We start from the raw sequence: 27,596 nt of genomic DNA on the forward strand, positions 1-27,596 counted from the left end.
TATTCTTGAAAATAAACCACTACCACCACCACCACGGCTGCGACAGCAAACTTCCGGTAACCTTGAGTGCGTGCACGTGTGCGTCGCGCCAGAATCCGAAACTACCGAACCGTGGGCTATTCTGTTTGCCACTGCTCAGCCGGGCCGCACGCGAGTGCGCTGTTTCACGCGGTGAGCTACATAACATGGGTCTTGGGTGGGGACAACTGCAGGTGGGGGTATAGAGAACAGACACATTTGGAGTCTGCTTTTAGTTTGGCCAGCGAGTGTCGTGAGTGCGAGGTGAAGTTATACCCGGCAATACCTTTGTAGTTTTTTTTAAGCATGAAATGTTTTTAGCTCCCGTTGTCGGCAGTGTGGTGACGTCACGCCGAGACAGAGAGCCAACATCCGGGCACTGAATTCCGTTCATCCGGACACTATAGCTGTCGCTACGTATATCCTGGCATAGCTGAGCTAAGCCACTGCCATTTTTTTTTTTGTCTTGACACGTTCTTGGCAAGAAATCAGTTTCGCAGTGTGTACTGTACAAGTGTGAGCAGCGTTCACTTCCAAGCAGCTCCGTACCTCCAATGCAGATAAAATTTAGGCAAAGGAGTACAAATCAGACATATGCACCGTGAAATCACTTCATTGCAACGTGCAACAAAGAAGTGCGACGTGTTCGGGAGTGAATTTATTAGCCATCAAAAGTTGCATACTCAAAATACATTACAGCACGGTGCAAAATCATCGTAATAAAACAACACTCGAGGTGCAGTTTACCTGCTGTCAGTGCAACTTTTAAAGAAGTGTAACTACAAGCTATCTGCGCTAAAACTTTAAAATGAGTAGAGCAGCAAAGAAATGGCGACAGCTCCTGGAGGTCGAGGGTGGAGGGGCCCCCCTGCAGCGGCGTCCGTACACGCGCATCCAAAGGTTCGGGACAAGAGGAGTGCCCAGAGCTAGGACCATCGAGTCGCAAAAGGCACGTTCGCTCGGAGGTTTCGGCCGCGGTTCGGCGCGGACGCGCTTGGCGCGCGCAAGTTCCCGACCCCGGCAGCAGCAACGCGCTCGCCGCACCACACGCGGGCACCTCTGGCTGCGACGGCGGGACGCCCGCTCCAGTCGTCGGGTGAGCAATGAGGCGCGCGGGTGGCTGATGTGCGTGAGACGGGTGAATGCCGGTAGGAAATGAGGGCGAAAATTCTGCTCGTCGTGGACAACGGTACATGGTCCACGAGTTAAACCGCAAGTACGGATCGCCCCAGGACTGTTAGTCGCTGCTTCGAGGAGCAGACACGTTGCGCCATGTTTGACCTCCGAGATGCCGATCGATGGCGCTCCAGCGGCGGTTACACAACGAGCCAGTCAGCGCTGGTGTATGCTTTATATAACCTTTCAACGGCTGAACCGCCTAATGCAGAAAGTGTGAGCGACTGTGCACTATATCGGGATACTCGTAAGGGTTGCAAGCTTTGTTGGCACAGCTCAGTACCAATGGCGTTGTCTTTTACGGAAGAAGAGACGTCAATCCGCCAGCTTCAAAGTGTTAGAATGAACGTGAGGTTGTTGGCGCGACCGCGCCGAGGCAGCGGCGCCCACGGGTGGCACGGGAGCACGAAGCTGAGCCGAGGCCGGGTTTCGGACGCGCGAACCGCTCGCGCCGATCGCGGCCGCACCGAAGCGACGACGACGTGCCTCTGCGCTGGGCCGAAGCCCTGGGCTCCCCTCTTGCCCGAGCCGCTGCCCCGGCGAAACAGTTTAGCCACGAGAAAGCACGGAACCGTGTTAGTTCCGCTAGTCTGTGACGCTGCGCGACGGTTAAGTTCTCGCCGAGTCCAGCCATTCCAGTGCCCGTGTGCTGCGGGCGTGACGTGCCGATGCTGGCATACTGCGCTCCGAGTGTACCAGGCAGAGAATTGGCCGCTTGAAACGAGCACGCGCGGCGGTGTGAGTGAAACCATGTTTCTTCGAGTAAGCCGAGGGCAAAGCAGTCGGCTGCACCTCGCGGTAGACCTCCGTGAGTTTGTGTTGAGTGCGTGGTAGTCTGACGAAGTTCGCGAAAACGGTCAAGCGTCCCGCGGTACAGGTACGGGGACGAGCACCTTGACGCGTGAGTAGGCTTAGCGAACGAGTCAGGCGATGACGCGGAGCTATGGGCGCCGCTCTGCAGAGACCTCCGTGAAGACGATCTCGGGGTCGCGGTCGAAGATGACCTTGCCGCGAAATTGGGCGAAGTCGGCCGGTTCTTGGTTGGGGGCCAGAGAGAGCTTGAAGCGTGTGAGCAACGTCGCCATGCCGAGCACCAGCGTGGCCCGCACCAGGCCGTCGCCCATGCAGGAGCGCTTGCCGGTGCCGAAAGGAAAGAAGTAGCCGGGCTTCAGCACAGAGCCGTCTTCGTTGAGAAACCTGCGCAATGAGCGATGACGCGGATGAAGGAGCTACGCGATCGGCCGCACCAAGAAATGAAGGCGTCACGAAGAGCAAACATGTACGGGAATGCGAGGCCCTTCAGCAGCCTTTCGTCGCCTTCCGAATTTAATAAATATGGTCATCACCTTTCAGGGTTGAAATTCCAAGGCTTCTTCCATAGATCCGACGAATAGTTGATGTCGTTCGTGTTGAACATCACCACGGTTCCTCGCGACACGTGGAATCCTGCGCAGTGAAAAACCGCAAGCATCGCACGAATGGTCGGTAATTGCACCGGCCATGCTAAAATATAAAAATTTAGCAGGCACTACCAGGCAGCACGCGGGCAAGGGAAGAGGAAGTGGGCAAGAATTAATGGGCAAAGTACAATGCCGATTTACCCTGGACCGTGGTGTCGTTGGTGCAGACGTGCGGGATGATGGGCGAGTTGACGACCCTGATCACCTCGTACAGCGTGGCTTCGGTGTAGCACAGGCGGCTTCGGTCCGAAAGGGAGGGCCTTCGCTCCTCGGAGGAGAGCAGCGACCTCGTTTCCTCCCTAATCTTCTCTTGCACTTCCCTGCACACAGGAAACTCTGTTGGGATGCCGTTGGCGTCGGTATACGCAAGTCGGTTGTAAAGCGTTCACTTGAACTTATTCCACAGATGTCAGCGTCGTCACTACTTCGGACAGTGAGAAAATTCTGGCATAAACCATGTTACTAGCGCAGTAAATCCACGTGGTATACGGTTTCAGGCCTTGAGTTGAGTAGACAAGAAGCATAACGGCAGGTTATTAGCGCGCGCGCGGAAGTAAATGTCTGAAAAGACTGCTTGTAGCGGGCAGATTTCAGGGAGGGAGGGGCGGCGGGGGTCCTCTCTCTCGAGCTAAATATTGTGCGTGAAGTCCTCATTGTCACCCATTTTTTCAGCGAAAAAAGGCCAAGAAATGCATGATGTAAATAAATGACGAGGCAACGTGCGCAACTCAAGACCTTCACTTCATAACACTTCATCAAAACTTGACCCCCTTCCGGCCACTTTATGTAATCATCCGTTCGCGTCATCGCAGATCATCCAACAATCGCAAGGCAAACCTTTATAGCAAGGCTGTACTCTTATGTGCTCTATAAAATCTCTCTCCAGTCTATGTCAAAAGCAATAGAGCACTGCCTCGTCTAAATTAGCACTAAGTATAAAAACAAGATTAAAATGAGGCAGCGATCGAATAGCAGGCGTTAACACACCTAACAGAGGTCACCGGTTCGAAACCCTGCCGCGAGCTAGACTAACGTAACTAGTAGGTTTATGTTGCACGAAACGCTGAACCGTATGACACCGTCCGGAACATTATGTGGCAAACGGTTGGCACACAAATTTTACACGAATGTCGGGACTACATAGTTTCGATCGACATACGACATAGTTTAGTTTCTAGTTGTGGTGCCCGGGCATCACGATGCCGTCTGTTATTGTATTCCATTATGTAACCGCCTCTTTTATCATTGCAACCGCTGGGATACAGTGGCGTTGCCATTGGAGCCGCCATCTTGGATTTTACCGGGAAATCAGCATGACTATAGTCGGATACAACTTAAGTCTGCAGTGAAGCTCCGCCCACATTCAGCCTCCGCGCGCAGAATTCCTCCACGACGAAAAAATAGTCCGTTGCTTAAACGTATCTTGTTACGTAAACAAGAAGATTATCACATGAAAAAAATTATGAGCTCTAGAATTTTGACGCGTGGATTGTTTGATATAGTCAAACATTAAAAAGCTGATTTCGTTTACTGTTGCGATTGGCCAGCGGAGTAATACAGGACGCCGCCGACCGCGGCCCAGTGTTTGCAACTGCTATTTTTTTAAGTTGTATCCTACTATAGGAGGCTAATTCTCTAATAATGGCTGGCGGTTTAGCATTGCTAAGTATAAAATATTGTGCGAAAGTACGGTTCTTTTTTTTTTCTGTAGGTGGATACCATCGCCACGTACCTCAAAGCGGAGGTGTCTACTGACCCATGGAGCCAGTTATACCTGCGACGCAAAGGCTTCACACACACAGAGGCACACCGCTGATACCCAGGGAGTGCTGCCAGAAATGCTCCCCAATAAAAAATGCGCTGTATGTGCAAATGCGCGAACTGCCTATTTTACCTGCTGTCTAGCCACTAACGTACAGTTAGCGTCAATTTGAAGGTGACCGCTCTTGTGCCGACGGACCTACACTATTTTTTTATTTTCTGGTAAGACGACCCCCATTCTTCCGTAAAAGTGATGCATACGAATGAGCTAACTGTCGCATGCATTTTGTTCGGTCTTCGCGCTAATATAAACCGTGGTATTTTGATAAAGTACGTTCGGCCTGGTGACCACGTTCGTACTGATTCCGACTGCAGTGCCGCTAACTTCACTCGCAAACTTCTATCGTGAGCCGAATGCACACGCCGAGGTGGCTTAATGGACACGGAATTCGGGTGCCGGGCCGAAGGTCGCGGAATCGAATCACGGCAGCCGCATTTCGACAGAAACGAACAAGAAAACGCCCACGTTCTGTGCGATGTCAGTGCACGTCAACGTTCCGTGTGCGTGAAAGAATACCGTATAGCCGAAATTTGGAGCCCTCACTCTGTCGTCTCTCATAACTGATGTGCAAACTATTGCAATCGTTACTCGTATTCCTGAAAAAGCCGCAGCGGTGATACAGTGATTATGACACTCTGGTGCTGACCGGAACGTTGCGGATTCGATCCCGGCCGCGGCGGTCGAGTTTCGATGGCAGGTGGTCGAAATTATCCGCAGCCCTCCACTACGACATCCCTCATAGCCTGAATCGCTTTGGGACGTTAACCCCCATAAAACCAAACCGATAATTCAGGACAGAGATAGAATTCCAGTATTTTCGCGGAAGTTCAGCGATAGCCATACCACATTCCTAACAATTAGTACCGAGGTCAGCACTGGTTTATTGTCACGTCGTTGGTGATAGCGCCGTGGGCTATGCACGAACCGACTGGAGTGGTCCCTAAACGAACTCTTTATTGGGCTCACTTGCACCCACAAACAAGTGCACAAATAGGCGGCGGTGATAGCAGCGAGCGTGCTCAGTGGTCGTCGAGGGTCGCAGTGCCTGACGCTCTTGGCCGCGCGCAATTTATGGCGGAGATACCACGATTTCGCGGCGAGTGGCCATTTTTTACCATGTTCGCGCGATCGCTGTATAGTCCTTCCGCGTATGATAGAAAAACAAGGTTTAGCTCATCCGAAAGAAATGTATTTGCGTTTCAATGGCATGCGTTGTTAAAAGCAATAATTCTTGGCAAAAAACGCAGCGAGCAAAAAACAGTGCATAAAACAGTACTTTTTATCGACTTGCCTGCCTATGCCAGTTTTTTGAAAAATCGCACACGCACACGCAGAAAGAGCAGCTTCTGCAGCGTTTAAATGAAATGTTAATCTCGCGGTACTGACAACGGTTTTTGGCGCCAATGAATAGCTATTGGTAACCGGTGCTCTAAAAAAATGCCAAAAAGACTCATTAGCTACTCAATAGCTTCAAATCTAATTGACAAAAAAAATCGTATTTACACTTTTGTGGATCGTGCATGCATATTTCGTCAAGAGTGCAAAATTTCTTTGAGCTGCACTTAGTTACCTATAGCTTTTGCTCAAAGTTAACCATGATCGCCACAGCGCGACCGACGTCGGTCTAGTAACAGTACCAGACTGCCGTTCTAATGAGCGGAAGGACTCTACAGCTGTCGGACAAACATTGTGAAAAAGGGCTGCGAAAGAGTGGTACCCCTGCCTTAAAACTTCGAGATAAGGCACCAAAAACAACCACAATAATATGAAACAATGTGGAAGCAGTTGCGCGTGGCCATGCGCTATAGGGCCGTTTACTCCCTTCTGGGACATTTCGTGTTTAGAGTGCAGTGTGAACCGATATCCAGTCCGCAAGGACTCCACAGCGCGATCTGTTCGTTTAGTGCCTCGTGGAACACTGCACAGAATAGGACACTGCCCTTGACCTTGAAAGTTACCACGTGCTACGTTCACGCAAGGCCTGCCCGAGGCAAGCATGGCGGCGTATTAGGTGGGATGCATGCTGCTGTTTCTGCTTACGGGTAACTGCTCAGTATGTAGAGGCACCAGACCCAGAGGTTGGCGATGACTGAGTGGCCGCCGATGAGGTCCTCGATTATGACGGCAACTTCGACCCTGTCCAGTTTGCCTTCAGTGGCCGGGTCCTTGAGCGAGAGCAGCAGGACGTCCATAACGTCGCGCGGCTGATCCAGTCCTGGGCCGCTGGTCATATCCTTCTCCCTTCTGTCCATGATCGCCGTGGTGAAACGATAGATTTCCATAGACTTTTCCCTCAGCAGCTGAAGCTGTTTGCCCTGCAGTACCTGGTACGGGGAGGCAGTTAAAAAGCGTAAGTACGCCTGCCGACGGACATGGTTCCGCTCAAAAAATAGCAAGGTACAGACATAAAGCATTCCGCGCCAGTGTCGCCTTTTTCATGTGGCACAAGGGGAGAAGAGGGGCTGAAAGACGAAAGAAGGACTGCCGTAGTGGAGGGCACAGTGAATTTCGACTGGCTGGAGTTGTTCAACAGATATCAAGCTATTTTTTGTTGACAACGCTGCGCAGGGCCCTAGAAATACTTTAAATATCCATTATAGCAGTTTTCTCCTATAGTTTCGGTTTCCGCGCACGGCGTCATCTGAGGACAGTTTAAGTGTCGTGCGCCCAGAAAACTAACGCTTTCGCTGCTCGGGGTCTGCTCCAAGCACACGTGTCTTCTGGCGGTTCTGCGGTTCATATCAGACCAGGAGGAGGGAATTTGCGCTCACGTAAGGGTGCACGTGACTTGTAAGGGTTATGTGTACTCCGCCGTAATGTCGCAGCCCACGCAAACCGATACTCTAGGCGCTGTGATAAATTAAATTACCCAAGTCCAGAAGGGGGGGGGGGGGGGGGGTGTAGCCTTCACGTCCGACTTAAAAAAATGTGGTGTAGCCGCCTCTCCTGAGTTGTTTCCTTCCTCCATGCTGATAAAGGAATTTTGCTGCCAAACAGACTTCAAAATAGCCAGATAATACATTTTTTACAGAGCAAAACAGTTGGACGGAGTAACTGTACTCAGTGCCCCCTCTAAAACTTTATTACCAGTTACCTAAGGCGATGAAAGATGGACACTCAATGACCAACAGTGAGACTTCCAAAAACGCATTAAAGACGTTGCAGCTGATTCTAACGGCGCACCCAGTGGACGCTGAAAAATATGTCAGGTTCAAAACAGCTGTTGCTTCGAACAGCCGATGCCTAGATATATACATAACACAAATGAATATCCGGAATACGCAAACGGAAGACAATGAATACTGATGAAACAATTGGCCCAGAACCCGTGCTCACGCCAGCTGTCTCCGCTTTCATGCTAGCTGCAAGACACGTGCAGTTTCACTCATTGAGAGCTCTAGTCGTGTGTGCAATTAATATTTTTGTGCAAATGGCAGACGTCTGCCATTTACACAAAAATGTAGTAAAGAAAAAAAAAACAAGCGAGTTTTGTAAAATGTTTTTTAAAATTAAGTCGCACGAAGCGCTGCCTAAATTCCCTGTAAATTTCTCAAGCGATATTTCGATACGGACACACTTTCCATAATAAACAATCCGCATACACTGAAAACTAGACATTTCGATAGAACTGCCTGGATGGTTGGGTTTGATAATTTATAGTAAACTGTGACACATCAACTAAAGCTTAATTTGCAATAACGTCACGGAGCCGGCTCGGCTCCTGTCAGCCCTGAAGGAGCCGGGCTGGTTTCGAAAAGTTCAGTTTCAAATTTAAAAGAAGTTTAGTTGGAAGCGTGTCACAGGCTTGCAAAGGCTTGCTGCTGTTTTCAGAGACACCGCCGTGAGCACTGAAGGATGCTTCAGCTTCTAAAATAGAGCTTCAGAAACGCATTGCGGTTAAGCAGGGATTCTTCGTAAGGCAAAATAGAAAGAAGCACGGGAAACACGAGGTTCATCTGACGAGAATTCAAAATCCAAAGGCATGCAATTTCTTTCAGTAACCCGGAGTAAGCAAAATCTCATTGACCGCACACATTGACCGCGAGAGAGAATTATACGCGTGGAGAGATATTTTAGGCAATAGCTCTCTCTACAGAGGACACAGTAAAAACGCACCGTATGTACAGAAATAATTTTATCTTGAACCATCCTCACCTTCAACCATGGCATGAAGTCGATGGCGAATCCTTGGAAAAGTTGATGAAATACTTCATTGTAGAGGTCCACTATGCGCAAGAATTTCGGGTCGCCAGGACTGAAACGCTCGGAGCAGAAGAACGTGTAAAAGATGTTCGCAGTGGTGACCAGAAGGGCTTGCCGCGGCTTGACCGCGGTGCCACAGGAGCCAGAGAACTCGCTAATCAAGCGAAGCAGCTCGGTCTCAATGGAAGCACTCAGTCGTGACTGCTCGGCGGAACCTTGCTTTGGATGCATGACTGGGTAGCAAAGCTCCCGTCTGGTTCGTTGCTTCGAAGACCAGTCGCATAGTGCTATTGCTGGAGGGGTGGTCATAAGAAATAAAAATGCATTAGGAGAACGTTACACACTGAACGCATACGGCCAACAGAAATTCGCCTTACAAAGATTTCGGTTGTCCTTGAATATTGCGTGGTAACGCAAAGAATCCGGCCTGTCGGCGAAGTCCGCTGCCTTTGTGACGAGTACTTCACGAAGAGCATCGACAGAGCTGACAACCAGGCAGCGCCTGGAACCGAGGTTTATGGAGTACACGTCGCCGTACCAACGCCTCAGGTCGCTGAATGCATCCCATGCGTTCGAGTACCTGCGGAAACGAGAGGAAACGGAGATGGTTCGTCGACCGCACAGCACCAGCAACCATTTCAAAAACCGTCCATCTCAACTTACCTTCCAACGATATAAGAGGAACCGATCACAGGCAAGTTTAAGGGCCCAGGAGGCAACTTTTTAACTCTTCGGTTGCGATGAAATTGCTGCAGGAACACTAGCGCAGCAGCAAACACGACGAGGGCTCCTGCGAAAAACGATTCCGCGACCATGGCGCCTCTTGGTTCTCTGCAAACTGTCTGCGACGCCCCGTGGGTCCGTGTCTACCATGACTCTACAATCTCTCGCAGCTGCGTAGAAAGCCACGTGTCAACCTAACAGCCAATCGTAGTTCGCTTCTAATCTTATCCGAATGCAAAAGAGCGCACGTATTTCCTTCTTGTTAGTGAGGGGTCATCCTTTTTGTCCTGCTTAGGCAGCGGAAGCAGACAGTGGGTATACCCAGCCCTGAGCAATGAGCACAGCCCGCAACTGATCCCCATTAGCGCTTATCGAACTGCGCAAGATTCGGTGAAGAACGGCTGCAGCTGAAAGACGACATCCGTCTGTGCCCATAGTTGGTCTTGGCCGGTTGCCTCTCTCCCCTTTTGTTTAGCATGATCGAGAAGATAAGCGTCGCTGCCGGGAGACTTTGAAAAAGGACGTGCTCTGCGTGGCGAAGATTTTTGTGCAGTCTGCCTCCTGACACAGTGAACCAGCGACAACCAAAGAAAATGAAAGAGAAGAACAGAAAGACGCTTCAGAGGCTCTTTATATTTTTTTAGCGTTTTAACATCCAGTTCAGAAGGCAGGTTAAACTAAAGTTAAGCGTTAAAAACAATGAGAGACCGGTTTTTCGTCCGTGGCCAGACCTGCCAGGCGCGAGTCGGTCCCGTAGAACCGTCGGTGCCGTCGAACTGTAGCAACGCAATCGCGATCGCATCATCGCTGAAAGTTTTTCAAGATGGCGGTGGCCATGTGAAACGGCAGAACTTTCGCTACACTGTACTTTCGCCTTTCGCATCGTCGTGCTTTTGCTTCCAGCAAACCTAGAAAGTCTTTCGTTTTGACATTGCAAAAAGTGCAAACATGAGGCTGACAGAAGCGTTATTTGGAGTGTTTAAAAGGCGAGGCTTCGGCGGGCCTCGATTTCATTTCGTGAAACATATTCCAGGGAAGATCACAACTGGGTAAGTGAAATTATGATGATGATCTCACTGTGAGCATTTTCGCTTGAATTTCTTCTTTTGACTCACCTGTGCAATATACTGAGAGAAAAGTATGCTAGCTTGAAGTAAATCAGTTGGCTCGCTGAATGTCGTTAAAGCTGCAAGACGTCGTTGCCGGCTTTTGTGCGTTTTGTTTCGGTAGTGTGCTGCCGGCGATCACTATCTGGAGTCGTCAGGGCACTTACCCTTGGCTTTCAAAGGACGTCGTCCTCTAGCCATTAACCCCAGCGCAAAGAAAGGGACATGAACTTCACGAAAAGAATACTGCTTCGCTGAGATCGCGCTTCTGAACACTTAGTTGGCCGCTTAACATTGGGGATAGATTAACTCAGCAGCCGCAGACAAATTGAATTTCTTCGCAGTCTTGGCGTGCAGTATGACCTGCTAGCCAAAGACGCAGTGTGTACTTATTGTTGGCCGGTCTTTGCTACCGACACACATGCCGCGCCGTGCCGCGAAACTATTTTCTTTTTTTCACAGCTACCGACAGTACGGAAAACAGCGAAAAAAAAAAAGCAAATAGAAGCTTGTCTGTAGTTCAGATTCGGCAGACACCTAGGTGTCCATAGGATACATTTTACCGTAAAGTAGATCATCGTTATCCCCGCCGTAATTATTCGTTGAGCTGTAATCACACGTTAAGGAGTGCTGAGGGTTGTCCGACAACAGTTTGTTTGTTACATAAACAACAAGGAAACACTGCACTGATATTTAAAATTAAGATAGTGCATGCCAAAATTAAATGGCACTACTTTTGTGGCAGATAAAATTATGTAATTGAGACTCTGAGCAGACAGGGGAAGGGAATTGAGGGGCTCAGTATGACGTACGAAGGCAGCCAACTGTAACGTAACCTTGAGAGTGTTCACCAGCACCATCCTCATCCATAGTGGCGGATGTAGTACGTCCTGTAATACCATGAGAGTCACATGAAACGTGATCGAATGGCGAGGATGGAAGCTATGCGAGAACCCTCTTGTGCTACCTGTGGCATCAAGACTGCCAGAACCGAGGCCCTTATTAAGTTATAGAGCAGACAAGGGTACGGATATAAGCTGCTCGTTATGATGGTGGCTTTCTTCATAATTAAGATTTGTTATACTTATGGCAACCAGCCCAATCTCTGCTACAATAGTTAAATAAACTTTTATGTGACAATAGCTAGGAATGTCTTTTGCCCTGTCTATGAGCAAAAAGAGATTTCAAATATATAGATACAGTTGCAGTTGTTATATGTGCTGATTTAATAAAGGAATGGGGAAGAAGTACAGATATTGGTGACTAGCAAATTTAATACCTTTGAAGAGTGATAGAGAGGCCATTTCACATGCTTGACACAAGTCTGTGTTCATGCCTGTCATTCTGTCTGCTTCTAAACCTCTTTGAGTGTATGTCTGTATACAATACAGCCACCTGTCACAGTTATGTAACTGGAATGTGTGTCTATTGCCAAGTACACTACAGTGTAAGTGCATTGTGTTTTTTTATTCAGCATTTATATCCGTTCTAAGCTTTGAAAATTTGACACCTCAATAACACAAAACATCAAATGGCCCATGCCATTAGTGACGTTAGTGACTGTTAGCCTCGTTTTGGGTCTCGTAGAGATGATGCTACTTTAACGCCTGCCTTGGACAATTCATTCTGTGATTTACTTCAATTCCTCCCAAAAAAGCCTTAGCACTTTTTCGTAACCACTTGTGTGATGTTTTAGAAGAATGACTGCATACCATGACAGTGTCTTTTTTTTAATTAATATGTTTTCATTTTTCTTTTTCAGAAAGCACAGAATTGTTCCAGAAGTCACACCAAAATTCAAGATGGACCTTTGGAAGAAGCTTGCCATTGAAGAGAAGACAATGATGTACCTGAGCCAGCCCTACCTAACAACTGTAGGGTGCCAACTGAACTTAAGCTTTTTACTTTGCTCCATTCACTGTTTGTCACATTAGGGACTCAGAGGACAAAATTGAAGTTGACCTGTATCGATTGGGCACCACATTTCAATCATAAGGAGGCCAATCTCGTTAAAAATGTAAATTTTATAAGCTGGAAAAGACGAAAAGACATCGGATGTCACGATTACCTGCCCGATTTTGCAAGTAAACTGCATGTTTTGACTCTGAATTTAGATCACAAATCCCAGAAACTATGCTATTCTGCCATTCGCTTCGGAATTGTGGCAATCAGTTTTTTTCGATGTAGACATCACGAGTTTAATTGAGTGCTGGGAAAGTTTTTAAATTCGATTTTCTCAGCCATAAATGTGTCTTTTGCTGCCAGAAAAATGTCATCATATCCAAAAGGAGCCAGAGAGTCATTCTTTACTGGGAACAGCTGTTGGATAAAGTTCTCATCAATGTCCCACTAATATGGTTAGTTATGATTGTAGCTCTTCATGTTGTATGCGAAAAACAGATAAAAGGTTCACATGAATGGTTGGTGCGGGTGCTGACTTTGACTGACATTGTTAAGAGCTTGCAGACAATTGTGGATACATTGTATCTGGATTCGTTCTGTAGATGCAAAAATACAGTGCTTTATTGGATTTCTGGTTCTTTCCTAGCATGAACAACACACTTTCGTTGCCTTATTGGCATTGCCATTGTCAGTGTGTATGAGTAACACATTGTCTTGCCTTATTTACATGACTGTTATTTCCTCCATTAAATGCAACAAAGCTTCTTCTGGTTCTTGCCATAGTTGCTGGGCAGTTACATTTTTATGCTGCCAGATTTTAGAAGAGCCTGAGCTACAGTATTCTCCTATGGGAAATGGTGTTTGGATGTGGCTACATGAAAAAAATAAACCATTGAGAAGTTTATTGGAGTGATAGAGCTATCAGTGGCTTTGACGTTCAGCCTGAGGCCAAGGATCCGAGATTGAATCCCAGCTGTAGTGGCTGCTTATTGATGGAGGTGACGTACCAAAATGCTTGCTTGCTGTGCAGTGCCGGTTCATGTGATATATAACAACTTTTGTATTTATCGTTTTTGCGCAGGAGGAAGAAAAGCACATGCCAAAAGAATTCATCAGGTGCAGGCTCCGCACATACAAGGAGGCACCACGAAATACACGGAGACCCTTGAAGAGCCTCTTTGCTGCGGATTTGTTGTCACACATAAATGTTGCTAGAGAGTGGGAAGAGTAGCTGTGTAGAAAGGATGAGCATCCGGTTAATAAAAGTTTATTGAAGCTATGCTTTTTGTTGTCGCTCTTTGACTTCATTTCGCTGCTGAAGATGTTTGGCAGTTCTCGGATTAAAACCCATCTTGACTCAGCAGTGTGATCTAGCACTGGAAATATCATCCTCCTATACTGGCTAACTGAGTGTGCAAAAAAAGCACTCTAGTTTCAGTGAACCTCATCTGGACGCAATGACTAGCACGTAACAGCAAGGACTAAGACGGGGAAAGGGCGCAACAAATGCTAGTGGTGGCATTGTGTGCTAGTTGATTTGTCTTTTCACTCGAAACGCCAACTAGCCCAACTTTTTGCTTTAAATGCCCATTTCTCAAAGGCAAATAGAGGTAAGCATTGGCCAGTAAATGCTGGACAGACACTTTCTTGTACAGGCAATGTCTCTTATGCTCTAGCTGGTTTTTGAAGTTGTCCGACGTAATGGCATGGACGTGACAATGAAAACGTAGTCTTCACCACCCTCTGAACAGCGCAGTTGCACTATTAGATTCAAGCCAATAAAAAAGACTAACAGATGACTTCCAGTAAAATGCACAAGGTATTGTCTGTACTACTTTCTTGTGGCACAAGCCAATTATTCCAGCAGTACCATAGGTGTGATATTGAAATTTCTTCTATATTGGTAGGTGCCTGCTTGTCATGTCAGTCCTGTAGCTGAACATTATAGTTTGTATGTTTGTGGCCTATGAGTGGAAAGTGAGCATTAGATCAAGATTGATTGGCCTGTATGTACGTCATAGTGTAAATGGATTACTTGTATATTGTACCTCTCTCCTCATATCCTTTCTGCCTGTCCCCTCACTTCTTTCATTTCATTTCTCCAGTCTGCCCGCTCTCCCTTTAATTCCGCTGCCCCAACTCAGGTGCTTCCCATAGCGATGGCAGATGCCGGGGCTAGCAAAAATCTTTTCCTTCCTTTTATGAGCATTACTTTTTAAAAATAAATCACTACTACTAGATCAAGATTGGCGCAATCCAATGTGCTGCAGCGTCTCCGCTGATAATGGCCTGAGCCCCCTTCACTCCCCCACCTCCCAACCAGCGCTCTTAGTAGTACTCTTGTTCGGGTTGGATCGTCCAGCACCGACCCCACTGTCCTGATATAAGGAAATTCCTAATTATCTTGGGCACCTCCTGAAAAAAAAACGCTGTCTACATGCCTGCTTCCTAGCCAATAGTACTTTTTTTTGTACTCTCTTCACTTAACAAACAAATCTTATTTGACAGGAAGTAGTGGCCTGCAAAAAACTGCTTAGCTGTGTGACGATGCTATGCTACCATTGTGCATTCATGTTGTGGTTTGATTTCTTGGTTTTTATAGGGCTTAATGTCCCCAAAGCGACACAGGCTATGAGGGAGGCCACAGTTGAGAGCTGCGGGTAATTTCGACCACTTGGGTTCTTTAACGTGCACTGACATTGCGCAGTACTTGGGCCTCTAGAATTTCGCCTCCATTCATGTTGTGGGTCCTGGGGTCTATGCAGTTTCGTTGCCATGAAAGGACTGTAAATTTATGTTTTGTTGGCCTGCATCTTTGTACCATACAAAAATATATTCCTATTCTATTTATTTTAACGTGGTAATTGTGATTTCCACTGCTTAATTTAAGTCATTTAAAGGGATACTGAACCAAACTTTTGGAGCTGTTCTTTTACATGTAAACAAGAGCTTGACTGCTAAAGTTGATAAATGCGACAAGCATTTTAGCGAAAAGTGGCGGATAGCACGTTTTTTTCGTGATTTATTGCCATATCATTGCATCTGGTGGCCGCCTGTGGAAACTGCGACTAGATGTCATAACACCCGAGCACCCACTGTTCCCGCAGGAGCATGATTGCCATCACTACTCGTGGGTTTTGCCAGTTTTGCGTCGGCAGTGTCGGAGGTTGGGAGCCTTATCGCCAGGGCTACCCAAACTAGTGCACTGCACGGGCTCGGGCCGGCCCGAAAGCCCGGGCCCGGCCCGCGGGCCGGGTCGGGCTGGGACATGATTTGTTTTGCCGGGCCTGGGCCGGGCCCGGGCCTGAAGTTGCGGGCCCGGGCCGGGCTCGGGCTTAAAGCTGCGGACCCGAGCCGGCCTTCGGTTTGTACAGAAACTGCTGATGTCCGACTATTCATTCACTATTGCAGAGTGAAGTACACAACTGCGGCATTGGAGCAGCGAAACGGATGAGCTATGGGTTATAGACCCTTTGCGAAACCCCGTAAATTTTCTCACCAAGTCTGGCAACCTTACCACGCCGCCATGGTGAAGGATCGCCCTACGCCATCCCTACGCTAGCAAGCCACCGCTCCTAAGTCGTTCCGATGGTTCTGCTGTGCGCGTGCTTGAGCTGCAATCGTTTTTAATCGCATCCAAGTGAACACATATGGCGAGAAACGTAGTCTTTCCCATCACAGGATGGGAAAACGACCTCAGCGTTGTGCCGCCTTTGAACGAGATGAGGCTGACTGCATTTTATTCGAGCAGGTCAGCCACAGAACGCTGCTTGGACCGAAGTTACAACTTCAGCGCCGAGTCTTATGTGATCGCCTCGTCCTTGCAGACAAACAGTTCTAAAATAAGGTGAGTATATGCCTGTGAGTGTCTAGAACAGTGTTCATGACTAGCTGACGATGTATTTCCTAAGTTATTCGCTTTCGTCCGGCACAAGAAGCCTGCGTTCCGCTGATGGGAGGGGGGGGTACGTATTCGTGCCATCGCCTGAGCATGCAAATGAACTGAGCTCGTCAAAACTTGTTCCTGAAAAGTTCCTCGCTGCCATTGAAGTGTCTTTCCACTGTTAAAAGCGCCCACTCGTTTCTGACGCGCTTCGTGTAGCCATCGAGAGCGACGCGTTGGCAGCGCTTCTTGCGCCGTAGTACAGGTGCGGCCAGAATAATACGGAGCACGCGAAAGGCGGCCAAGCTATCAGAAGCTGCATCTAAGCGCCACCTATCAGCACAACAAAGACACCTCTGGCTATCCACGCGCAGCGAGAGTGCCTGCCGCCGAGCCCCCCTCTTTGCTGCAACCCTGCCGTTATCACGCTCCGAAAGATGCTGAGCTGGTTCGGGCAACACCGCCAGGTGCTGCCTTCATCCAGGCGTGCTCACTTCAGCCTCGGTGTCGCGCGCCGTCGACTAAACTGCAAAGTGGTGGCCGCGCGGACTGAAGGGCCGAGATAACACGTAACGCCAAAACAGCCGTCTTGCGCCCGTTTACAGCGCGCGCCGCTCCTCGATGCGAGGAACGGGGCAACGAAGCGCATGGTGCTGTCAGCAGAGTATCAGTCGATTATAGAGCAAGGGATTGCATGCTACATGCTGTGATGTTGATAGGCCTGCGGAAAAAGTGGGTCCGTGCTACCGGCGCCATCTCGCCGCGTCCAAATTAAGATAGTTCCTGTCGCCACTGCTAGGCAGCGCGCATAAGCACGTTTCCGCTGCTCCGCGACCCTTCCTGTGCTCCGTATTATTCTGGCCGCACCTGTACATGCGTAGGTTTTGTTTATGGGGAAATTTAACCACCCAAAGCGACTCAGGCTATGAGGGACGCCTTCGTAAAGGGCTTCGGATAACTTCGACCACCTAGGGTTCTTTAACGTGCACTGACATCGCACAGCACACGTAGTACCTCTATCATTTCGCCTCCATCGAAACGGGGCCGCCACGGTCGGGTTCGAACGCGGGTACTAGTGTACGGATACTTGGGACGGTGGTCATGCATATGCACGCCACTGCCATCGCAGCAACAAGTGTAGCCGATTCCAAAAGCTATTTGTTTACACTTCGCGGTAAAATGGACAGCGAGTCTGCATGACAGCCAGCTGTGGTAGATTGGCATTTTGATGTTTCATGAAGAGTGCTGCGAGATTCACTGCAGCATTTCTCAAGAAATGCACTCCCAGCTGGCTTCCTTTGAATGTACTCTGTGCTTATTAGACCTTGAAACGCGATTTAGAAAGGAGAAACCAGCGTTGCCTCGATGTATTTAGTTTCTGTCTTCATGTCAACACTTCTGAGATAATCACAGCGCTTTAACACTGTTGTAGTAGAATAACAAACTCCTTTGGTAAGTGCCAGGTACCCAACTGAATGCAGGTGTCATTCCTGGCATGTTGCAGCATACTGTAAGCTTGTATGTGTAGTCTGACGAGAAAATTTCTTGCACTAATTCGCCAAACGTTTGCATTTTCAGAGACGGGCTGCTTTTCATCAAAGCATCATGCTATAGAAGCAAAAAAAAGAACTCATCACCCTACAGTATAATTGCTGCCGTCAGCCAGAATGGAGAAATTGTTGATGGTAGCTGTGAATGCCCAGCAGGGAAGCTAGCGTGCAATCATTTGATGGGAATGTTGCGAACAGTAGCTCTACTACAAAGCAAAGGGTTTACCGAGGCTCCACAAGAGTTATCAGCAACAGATTTGCCTCAACAGTGGAGGGTGCCACGAGGTTCCAACATCCAAGGGTGCTCTATTCAGACTGTTGATTGGCGGAGCGTGAGGAAAGGTGGTGTTAGCGTTGCCAAGATTGCAAAACCAAAAGAGCGGAGGCGCTGCCCCCGCACTGTGGAACAGCAAGAAGCGGCCAAAGAGGAGTTCGCTAGATCACTGCTCCGGCTGAATCCAGAAGATGAATTCGCCCAAGCACTACTGCTGACACCCAACCAACCATCCAAAGAAACAAAATATGGTCCTGCACCTGCATCGTCACCACTGGCATACCAGCAGGCCCTCCATCCACATGGCTTCACAGTTCATACAGCTGGAATTTCTGCTGTGCATTCAGGGGTCCCAAGTGCCATTCCCGACCTGAACTTCTTTCAGAATGCCAGTGCTTGGACCGTGCCTTCTCACCAGAAGGGAAACAGGATCCTCGAGGTATGCTCAGATGCATTGTTATCACAGCAGCATCACAAAAGCTAAATATGATTAGTCTGAAAAGTGAAAGATGAGCCAGTGAAATCGATAATTTAAGAGCATCACTGCGTTGCTGCGACAAAAGTATATTTCGGATTTTGTGGTTGTTTCTTAGCCTTTACGTACTTGTGCATTTAAATGTATACCTCAACAATGTGGCATTGCAAAATAGAATGGCTAACAAAAAGTAAGGCCCCATGGTACTGTGTTGACTTTCCTTTTCTTTTTTGTCTTTTTCACTGTTGTGAGGGCCCAAGCTGTAATCAGTTATCCTGATTTTGATCCTATAAAATTATGATGCATTCTTGTGAATAACAAGTCGAACTGCAACTAGCACTTTATCCTCTTTACTTTCTACAAGTATCTATGTGTGCTGCTGATTTGCATTGAAGTGCCCTTTGCTAACTGTCCAAAATTCACTGTAGCTGTTCTTACCTCTGTGCTGCTTGAGAAAGCTAATCATGTTGAAAACCTAAATTTTGCTTCTTGGTGAAGTGACGAAAGCAATGAAATTCAGAGCTGCCTCCTCTTTTCTGTTTCTCTCAGTGGGTAGAGGCAGTGATTTTTTAGAGAGGTCAGCTTGATTGGAATTGGACTGGGTCAAAGAAGGCTGGCTGCTTATTTTGTTTATTTTCGTAATGTTCTGTGCTTCTGTGGAACATGTGTAGCAGGGCAATAATTCTATTTATGTCCCCCCCTTTGTACAATTTGTAGGAGATCTGCACCACGACTAGTTTGTCGGCTCAGCTTGAAAGAGATACGAGGCAGCAGTCCAAGAGCACAACATGGCAAAAGCAGCGAGGCCTCCGGTTGACTGCTTCGAACTTTGGTGTTGTACTGTCAAGACAACAGTGGACTACAAAAGGCTTGGAATCCATTACTGCGAGCAGGGACCTCTCCAGAGTTCCCGCCATAAAGTAAGTTAATGCCAGCTGTGTAAAGAACATTTATTTTGTTATCTACCTCATGGTATGTACATCAAGTTCTGCAGTATCGAGCTCCTCCGTGAGACCATGCTTTCCAGTGTGTGCCATGTAAACTTAAATGATTGCCCAGTATTCTGTGTTACTCGCAGGTATGGAATCACCAATGAGGCAGCCGCAGCCAAGCGGTACGAAGAAGTCCTGAGATCTGCGGGACGTGATGCAACTGTCAGCTCTTGTGGACTGTTCGTCAATCCCGCCTTTCCGTGGCTTGGTGCCTCACCGGATAGAATAGTATTCGATCCGATTGAAGGCACCTATGGTGTCGTTGAAATCAAGTGCCCATACTCGCTACGAGACACCAAGGGCAAGGAGCTTGCTAGGCATGAATTTTGCTCTGAGCTGAGTGATAGGGGTCCCATGTTGAAGAGGGACCACATTTACTATGCTCAGATAATCGGACAAATGGGTGTAGCAGGTCTGAACTGGGGAGACTTCGTTGTTTTCAGCAAGGATTTCATTCTGGTGGAAAGGATTAGGCTGGACGAAAGTGAATGGCAAGCAATGTTTTACTTTTCAACATTGCTTCCTTATTTGGAAAGTAGTCTGTGAGGTAGCCTTGTACCTTGACCAGCCGATGCCCAAAACATTTATTAGCCGCAGAATTGGACAATACTTTATGTGCATTATTACTGTGGCATCAGAAAAATGTTATCGTTAAAACTTATCAGCCTAGTCATATCCACTGCAGACAAAACACCTCTTCCATTTGCCTGCAATTATTAAGGCAAAAGCCTTACTGGTAGGGGTGTGCGAATATTGAATTCCTCGAATACGAACCAACTTTGAATAGGCAGAAAAAATGCCTTCGAATCGAATGTTTGCTTGATGAGAAGAAAAAAAAATGGAAAAATAAGCTAACATTGTTCTTCTTTATTTCAGAATTGCACAAGGCATTTGCAAACAAAATTAAACTAAAATTGCACAGACATGTATACCCTTTGACTGGCAAGCATGTGATCCCGCCCTGCCTAAATTAGTCATACTAAAAAAAATGAACAATGTAAGTTGACACAAGACTGCTGCAGGAATTCGGCTAATTCATCCGGGTTTGCAGTCTCTTCAGGATTGCAATGAGTCTGCTGTATTCGATTGCTGCCGAACAACTGAACACTTTTTAATATTCGGTAATGTTCGAATATTCGCGCAATCTTGATGTATTGAGTAATCTCCGAATATTGATTTCTTGAATTGAATACCAACCGAGCTAAAATATTCTCTTCAAAATTTCGAACATTCGCACACCCCTGCTTAAGCCTTACACATGAGCAGTTTGAAGTCTCTCTGCTGAATTTTTTTTCTGTACCAGCTGTGGCCGCCTTATCCCTGCAACTTCCTAATCTCATCTGCCACCCTGTTACATTTGCCTTCTCTTCGAGTTCATGCTGTTATGTGACCTTTGCACTACATGTTCAATCCATATGCTATTTCTTCCCGATATCAGTTAGGGTATCAAACTTGCCCTCATTGCCAAATTCCATCTTCCCATCTCTCAAAGTACTGTTGTTTCTATGCATGCCTTGTTAGTGCATTTTTCTCGATATTGGTTATCAAATTCAGAAAAGCCATGTACAAAGCTGTTGTCATATAGAGATGAATGGATGAGCGTTCAAAATAAAAATACCATTTTTTTTAATGCCTGAAAGCTGCCTCAACTGAAAAAGTTCAGGTGTCAAATTTCACAGGTTATAGATAAGCAGTATCGTGGCTGTGCAATGTTTTGTTGTCGTGGTGGCATGCCTCTGTTTCCGCAATTTGGCAGATAAACAGCATTTAGAAAATTTGTAGTAGTAGTAGTGGCTTTATTTATGCATTTAATATGGAAGGCCAAAGAATTTTTGCTACCCCGGCATCTGCTATCGCGGCTGGAAGCACCTGAGCTGGGGCAGCGGAAATAAAGGATAGCAGGCAGTGTGTAGAAGTGAAAAGAAAGAGGGGAGGGGATAGTAGAAAGGATAGGGGAAGGGGTACACTGTCAATAAATCTATTTACATATATACATGATAAATATAAATATATATACAAGTCGCACATGCGTGACGATCTGGTAGGTCACAGTACAATCACGCGCACGACGCAAAGCACAAAAACAGCTAGAGTGGGGGCATCCAGCTGTTCATCGTCCCGAGGTAGCACACGCGGAGCGTTCGATCACTGCAGGTCACTACCTGGCGGAGAACAGGCGGGACGTCAAGCTCGAGGAATTCACAGAGGCTCACCATTGCTCGCTCACGGGTGCGCGCACTGCCCTGCGGCCACAATAGCGTTGAAAGAGCGTCTGGGAGAATGCCCAGCGCCCTGTAGGCCGCAAGCATGTCGCGACGGGCATCAGCAAACACAGTGCAGCGAAGGAGCAAGTGTTCTAGAGTTTCTGCCTCACCGCATCCGAAACACACTGCACTCATCTAGAACATTTGTGCTGTGCTGTCCTCATTTTCTGTCATGCATTTTTCTAATTAGCTCTTAAAGCAGAGGGCTCTGGAGGAACCTACACACGCATAGTAGGGTTGAAGTGCAACATAAGTAGAATGTGAATGCACGAGGCAGACTTGCCATACACGTGGGGATAATATTTTATGTGCAAACATCACAAAATAGTGAAACAAGAGTAGCATTCAATCTTCAGCATCACCATACTGTCGCAGAAGTGGTCCTTGAAGGTTGCTCATAATTGCACAGACAGTCCACATCTGATTGGCTAATGGAGCCAGTGAAATTGGCAAGGGTCGATCAAAAATGTGATAACTTTTGACACGCTGAATCCTTCTCTCGACATGAATGCGAAGTGCAGCAATTTCTTGGGTCTTCCCGACTTCTTCTGCAGTGAACTGGTTACCCCGCAAAAAGGGTGGCAAGTTGAGCTTTACGCCGATTTCCTGCAAAAGGTCTTCGATTCGGAAACCCTTGTCGGCCATGACTATGTCGCCTTTGTCGAATTCCAAGTCCAGGAAGCCACTCTTAATCACACACTCTCTGTCTGACGTGCAGCCAGTGAACAGCTCAGAGACAAAGGTTACAAACCCATTAGGAGACACTCCAATAAGCCCCTTGAATGTGTGTGTGGATTTGTAGTGAGAATACAGCTCGGACTGTGTCACAAACGATGTCGGCACATTGCAACGTATCTCAGTCGCATCAAGCAACACACGTGTGGCAGCATGCCTTTCAAATGCCTCTGGCATGCTTCGGTTGATGGCTTCTCGTGATTGCCATATTGGTAATCGTGCGAGCTGCAGGTACATAAAGTCCATCCATGCAGAAAAGATACGCGACACTGTGCTGACTGAGATGTTGAATAGATGCCCCAGATGCTTGTGAAAAAGATTAAGTCTTAGTTTTACGAGCACAAGAAATAGCTCGTTTTGTACAGTCAACTTTCGTGGTCGGCCACAGTAGTCATCTGACTGATGGGTTCTATCTCGTCGTTTCATATTTTCCCCTTTTTCTCCAGGGTTCAATAGCTTAAGGAGAGTGTTGAAGCAGTCGTAGTTTGGTAGTCCGGTGTAGAACTGGAAGTCATCATCTCGCTCTTCAAATTTTTCAACTCCAAAGGACATAGCATCCTGTCTGAGTTGTTCTATTTTTTTTTGCGAGCTTATCAGCTCATTTCGAACAAGGTTTAGCTCCTGTGTTTTCAACTGGAGCTTTAGCTCGGAGTCTTGTAGCTTGTTTTCAAGACTTATGCAACTGATTTTGCATGCTTCAAGCTCTGCTTGCAGACTGGCCTCTCTTTCCTTGCTTGCTGCAAGCTGTGCTTGCAGTTCTTGAAATGCAGTAATGTTTATGGGTATAACTTCCTGCAGTGGGCTTGTGCTTGGTAGTTCTTTAGGTGGAGTGCCATTTTCATTGTCGGAATTTTCCTGTGCATGATTTAAAGCAATGTTTGGGAGACAAACTTCTTGCAGTGGGCTCCTGCTCTGCCGCTCTGTAGAATTCACACTGGGATATGCAGCCAATGGTGACACATCATTCTCATTGTGGACATTATCTTGTGCATCATTCTGCTTTGCAGCCTTTCGCTGCCGCTTGGCAGGATGTGGGCACCCGGTACGTTGTCTTGGCGGTTTCCTTGATGTTTTCAGTTTACTGAATGGAAAGACAGATGGCACGGCTGTCTGATGCAGTAACCGCAAACCACTGGCCACACTTACCCAAAAGTCTGAATCAGTGAAATGTTTTGAGCACACTTTAGTTGCCTTCGACACCTTGAAGAGTATCCCTTCATCTCTCTTGATGGCCACTAACCACCTTTTCTTCATTCCTTCATCTGCAGGAAATCTGTGGAATGAAACCTGCAAATAAAAGGCTCAGTTGAGAATGTGCACTTCTCTTTTCATCAACACAAAGTACAACACTTGCAAGCCACCGCACACTGCAAATTTCTGAAGGCCAAATTAAAGAACCAGTGTCAGCCAAACACCTTTCACACATCACACAAGTCTTAAAGGAATTTGTAGCAGGAGATAGTCTGCTGTAAAGCACGCCGGCGTAAGACGCCGTACTTAGATCGTCGGGAGATCTGTGCCGCGGACCGGTACTCCGCAGATCGCACACATCTAGCTAGGGTCACGCGTTCTTGCAAAAACAGCGCAAGATCGACGGAAAAGAACACGAAGGTCAGGGGACGATCGAGCACTCGTTCCGTGTCCTCGTCCGTCGTAGTTCTCCCTGTTTTACAAGAATGCGTAGCCTATGGTGTTTTGTTTAACCTAAAGGATGCAGGTGTAGACTCCATAAACGTTGTGAGCGAAGAACAAATCGCAGAAGTAAATCGTGTCACCTGGATGACGCGCGCGTCTTGCCGTTCGGCGCTTAGTTTGTAGAGAACGCGGCTTTCTGCCGATTGAAACTGGAAACTCTGTGAAATGCCGCAATACATACGGAGGTTCTGTAAAGCTGGCTAATAGAGCGTGCATGCTACGCTTTAAACCGACAAGCATCAACGCTACAAAGACACGCATGTAGTACACGTACCTTTCGTCCGTCCTTGTCGACATAACCGCATTGATTACACATCAGAACGCAGCAGTGAGTTGGCATGTTGAATCACATTCGTGGCAGAGATTTGACACACGTTATTAAAGCATCGACGGACCTGTTGCGGCAAAAAATAACAATTTAAACGCAACTATAAAGCAGGTCACTGAGCATCGACAGATAGACGATCCGAACACCTATCCTTCACCATGGCGGACGGTGCACAGTGGTGCCAGACTGTGGTACAATAGCTGCATTCGATTCAGCCGTGGTTCTCTGCACCGCCGGAACCGGTTCACGGTGCGCTGCACCAAAGCGCTCGATTCACAGCGCCCTCTGCACCACCGTCCGCGATTGATTTTGGTGCAGTCGTGGTGCCGCTTCGGTGCAGAGAACCGCGGCACCCTCAGAAGGTCTGTTCGATTCAGAACTGGTTCTCTGCACTAATTCTGAAAAAGTTCCGTTGGTGCCGGCGCGGTGCAATTCCAGTTTCTTGGTGCAGGTGCAGCGCGTCAGCAGCGTCACAAATCACTGGTGCTGAGATTTTCAATCGAGCGCGTGCACGCACAGGCCTTGTCGTCTGCTATCCGGTTCTCGTCCGTGTTGTGTTGCGGTGCGTCGCGTCTGTTTTTCGTGCCTCGTGGAGTCATGGACTACGACATCGCCGAATCCACTTTTATGGAATTTTCTGAGTCTTCAGACAGCGAAGATGAGGAAGCCGACGTGGTGCTTTCTTTTGCAGCAACACAGTTCGGACAGACCGCAACAGAATCCCCAACTACTACGAAAGCGTAGTAGCTAGGTATTTCAGCTTCGAATTCAAGAGGCTGTTCAGGCTGTCGCGAGAAACGGGAAAAACTTCCTTTAGTTGGCCATTGATGTTAACAAGCAAAACGTCGACTGCGAGCGTCGTCTGCTTACGCCGTCAAACACGTGCACCACTATCCTGCACCTCCGTCTCTGAGGGTGCCGCGGTTCTTTGCACCGAAGCGGCACCACGACTGCACCAAAATCAATCGCGGACGGTGGTGCAGGGGGCGCTGTGAATCGAGCGCTTTGGTGCAGCGCACCGTGAACCGGTTCCGACGGTGCAGAGAACCACGGCTGAATCGAATGCAGCTAGAGACGGAGGTGCAGGATAGTGGTGCACGTGTTTGACGGCGTAAGCAGACGACGCGCGCAGCCGACGTTTTGTTTGTTAACATCAATGGCAACTAAAGGAAGTTTTTCCCGTTTCTCGCGACAGCCTGAACAGCCTCTTGAATTGAAATACCTAGCTACTACGCTTTCGTAGTCGTTGGAAATTCTGTTGCGGTTTTTCCGAACTGTGTTGCTGCAAAAGAAAGCACCACGTCGGCTTCCTCATCTTCGCTGTCTGATGACTCCAAAAATTCCATAAAAATGGATTCGCCGATTTCGTCGTCCATGACTACACGAGGCACGAAAAACAGACGCGACGCACCGCAACACAACACACCACGACGGACCGTGATCACTTCTGCACGAGAATCGGATAGCAGACGAAAAGGCCCGTGAGTGCAAGCGCTCGATTGAAAATCTCCGCACCAGTGATTTGTGGCGCTGCTGACGCGCTGCACCGGCACCAAGAAACTGGAATTGCACCGCGTCGGCACCAACGGAACTTTTTCGGAATTGGTGCAGAGAACCAGTTCTGAATCGAACAGACCTAATGTTGCCTGAAGTTTTGCAAAGGGTCTATAGTACGCGCGGAGAAAAAACTAAGCTTTATTCATTGACTTATTTATTTCCCTATTTCCGCGCCGCGGTGGCTTAGCGGTCAAGTTTCTTGACTATACTGAGCCGGTGAACCAGGGTTTGCTCCTAGCCTCGGCGGCCGCATTTTTATTTAGGTGGCAAGCATGACAGCCATGTACTTTGTAGTATCATTGCTCGTTGAAAAAACCCAGGTGGTCGAAATGATCCGGAGTCCTTTGCTTCGGTGTCTCTCACAGCCCCCAAAACATAGCTTTTATTTTTAGCTATATCTTTCTCATGAGAGAAAATTCACAAACTAAAGCGCGTTTGGTTTTCTTTTTGATCAGCTGGCCAGAAGATCTCGTAAATTAGATAGCCACAAAAGCTTGCGAGAGTTTGTAGATCTCATCCCATAACCACATCTATCCCTCCTCGCTTCTTCAAGAGCCTTGTTGTCATGACTAGTGTTCTGCCCTATAAGTTATCAAGTGGTTCGTGCGTTATCTTTTGGTCCACCAGTAAAAGTAAAATTCAACCTGCCTTAATTGGCCATTGATCGTTCGTCATCTTATAGCATACCTTTAAACTATTAGAAATGCATTCGGGAAGAACATATAAGTTTAGGATGCTTATAGTCTTCAAATACACACCGCGAAATACTCAAGCCTTTTAGCTTTTCGTTTCTGCTGAAAGGCGACCAGTTCTGCTATGAGTTCAACCTGAGAGATCGCGTTCACTAAAAAAATGTCATCCCACTGCTTGCTAGCCTGCTTTAATGTTTATACTTCGCTGGCGGCAAAATATAACTGATTAAAATCATGGGGGAATGAAAAGTAGTCTATTACGCTCGTATGCAGCCCTTTTTATTTGGCTCTCGGAACTTTCGAGTTTATCTTTGCGCACGTACACGAGATCACTGTCCAAAAGACAGGCCTGGTGAGCGCTACTGTTAATCACTTCCTTCTGGGTTAAAAAGAACCAACTTTCTTCAACCCAAACTGTGGTTTCAGAACCTTTGTGGGCGAGTTCCTTATCGATCTAGTCGCAGTCTGCTTGCCCAGAGTGATCAGTATACCTCAAGCGTTACTGTGATACGGGCCGGGCCGGGCCCGGGCTGGGCCTCACTCCGGGATTCACGGGCCGGGCCGGGCTCGCTACAGCGATAATTTAGCGGGCCTGGGTCGGGCTCGGGCTTCAGGTCTCGGGCCCGGGCCGGGCTTGGGCCTCAGATTGTGGCCCGTGCAGTGCTCTAACCCAAACTGCAGTGCGACATTGCGCTTCGAGTGATGCGAACGGTTGCCTTTTGGACGAGGGTGTCATAAAGT

The 27,596-nt window shown here is 47.7% G+C and overlaps 4 protein-coding genes across 4 annotated transcripts; 2 read left to right on the forward strand and 2 right to left on the reverse strand.

Moving 5' to 3' along the window:
• Positions 1-625: 625 nt before the first annotated feature.
• LOC149342030 (cytochrome P450 307a1-like) lies at positions 626-9,577 on the reverse strand. The gene is made up of 7 exons (XM_089544341.1): positions 9,343-9,577; positions 9,057-9,259; positions 8,632-8,972; positions 6,517-6,800; positions 2,796-2,974; positions 2,541-2,640; positions 626-2,391 (listed from the first exon to the last, which is right to left on the reverse strand). The coding sequence occupies exons 1-7, from the start codon at positions 9,492-9,494 to the stop codon at positions 2,136-2,138; spliced, it is 1,515 nt and encodes a 504-aa protein (XP_089400467.1). The 5' UTR covers positions 9,495-9,577; the 3' UTR covers positions 626-2,135.
• Positions 9,578-10,282: 705 nt separating this feature from the next.
• LOC149342031 (large ribosomal subunit protein mL63) lies at positions 10,283-13,689 on the forward strand. The gene is made up of 3 exons (XM_089544342.1): positions 10,283-10,451; positions 12,271-12,382; positions 13,492-13,689. Exons 1-3 carry the CDS (start codon positions 10,351-10,353, stop codon positions 13,639-13,641), a joined length of 363 nt encoding a protein of 120 aa, XP_089400468.1. The 5' UTR covers positions 10,283-10,350; the 3' UTR covers positions 13,642-13,689.
• Positions 13,690-15,976: 2,287 nt separating this feature from the next.
• LOC149342032 (uncharacterized) lies at positions 15,977-20,130 on the forward strand. Its single transcript, XM_089546726.1, has 4 exons — positions 15,977-16,257; positions 17,872-18,556; positions 19,310-19,512; positions 19,671-20,130. The coding sequence occupies exons 1-4, from the start codon at positions 16,061-16,063 to the stop codon at positions 20,128-20,130; spliced, it is 1,545 nt and encodes a 514-aa protein (XP_089402852.1). The 5' UTR covers positions 15,977-16,060.
• Positions 20,131-21,365: 1,235 nt separating this feature from the next.
• On the reverse strand, positions 21,366-23,635 carry LOC149342033 (uncharacterized). Its single transcript, XM_089544343.1, has one exon. It carries the CDS (start codon positions 23,133-23,135, stop codon positions 22,194-22,196), a length of 942 nt encoding a protein of 313 aa, XP_089400469.1. The 5' UTR covers positions 23,136-23,635; the 3' UTR covers positions 21,366-22,193.
• Between the last annotated feature and the right edge of the window lie 3,961 nt (positions 23,636-27,596).

The sequence above is a fragment of the Amblyomma mixtum genome, chromosome 5 (genome assembly GCF_055824585.1).
Source record: "Amblyomma mixtum isolate Tamu chromosome 5, ASM5582458v1, whole genome shotgun sequence".
In the NCBI taxonomy this organism is placed as follows: Eukaryota; Metazoa; Arthropoda; class Arachnida; order Ixodida; family Ixodidae; genus Amblyomma; species Amblyomma mixtum.

What these genes read in the sequence shown, in the direction of transcription:
- LOC149342030 (XM_089544341.1), bottom strand. Translation starts at nt 9,494, where the DNA reads ATGGTCGCGGAATCGTTTTTCGCAGGAGCCCTCGTCGTGTTTGCTGCT. An exon ending in ACTTCATGCCATGGTTGAAG is followed by an intron (nt 6,801 to 8,631) that starts GTGAGGATGGTT and finishes TCCCCGTACCAG; the next exon opens with GTACTGCAGGGCAAACAGCT. An exon ending in CAACGACACCACGGTCCAGG is followed by an intron (nt 2,641 to 2,795) that starts GTAAATCGGCAT and finishes TTCACTGCGCAG; the next exon opens with GATTCCACGTGTCGCGAGGA.
- LOC149342031 (XM_089544342.1), top strand. Translation starts at nt 10,351, where the DNA reads ATGAGGCTGACAGAAGCGTTATTTGGAGTGTTTAAAAGGCGAGGCTTC. An exon ending in CCAGGGAAGATCACAACTGG is followed by an intron (nt 10,452 to 12,270) that starts GTAAGTGAAATT and finishes TTTCTTTTTCAG; the next exon opens with AAAGCACAGAATTGTTCCAG. An exon ending in GCCAGCCCTACCTAACAACT is followed by an intron (nt 12,383 to 13,491) that starts GTAGGGTGCCAA and finishes GTTTTTGCGCAG; the next exon opens with GAGGAAGAAAAGCACATGCC.
- LOC149342032 (XM_089546726.1), top strand. Translation starts at nt 16,061, where the DNA reads ATGGCGAGAAACGTAGTCTTTCCCATCACAGGATGGGAAAACGACCTC. An exon ending in ACAAACAGTTCTAAAATAAG is followed by an intron (nt 16,258 to 17,871) that starts GTGAGTATATGC and finishes TTGCATTTTCAG; the next exon opens with AGACGGGCTGCTTTTCATCA. An exon ending in TCCAGAGTTCCCGCCATAAA is followed by an intron (nt 19,513 to 19,670) that starts GTAAGTTAATGC and finishes TGTTACTCGCAG; the next exon opens with GTATGGAATCACCAATGAGG.
- LOC149342033 (XM_089544343.1), bottom strand. Translation starts at nt 23,135, where the DNA reads ATGTCCTTTGGAGTTGAAAAATTTGAAGAGCGAGATGATGACTTCCAG.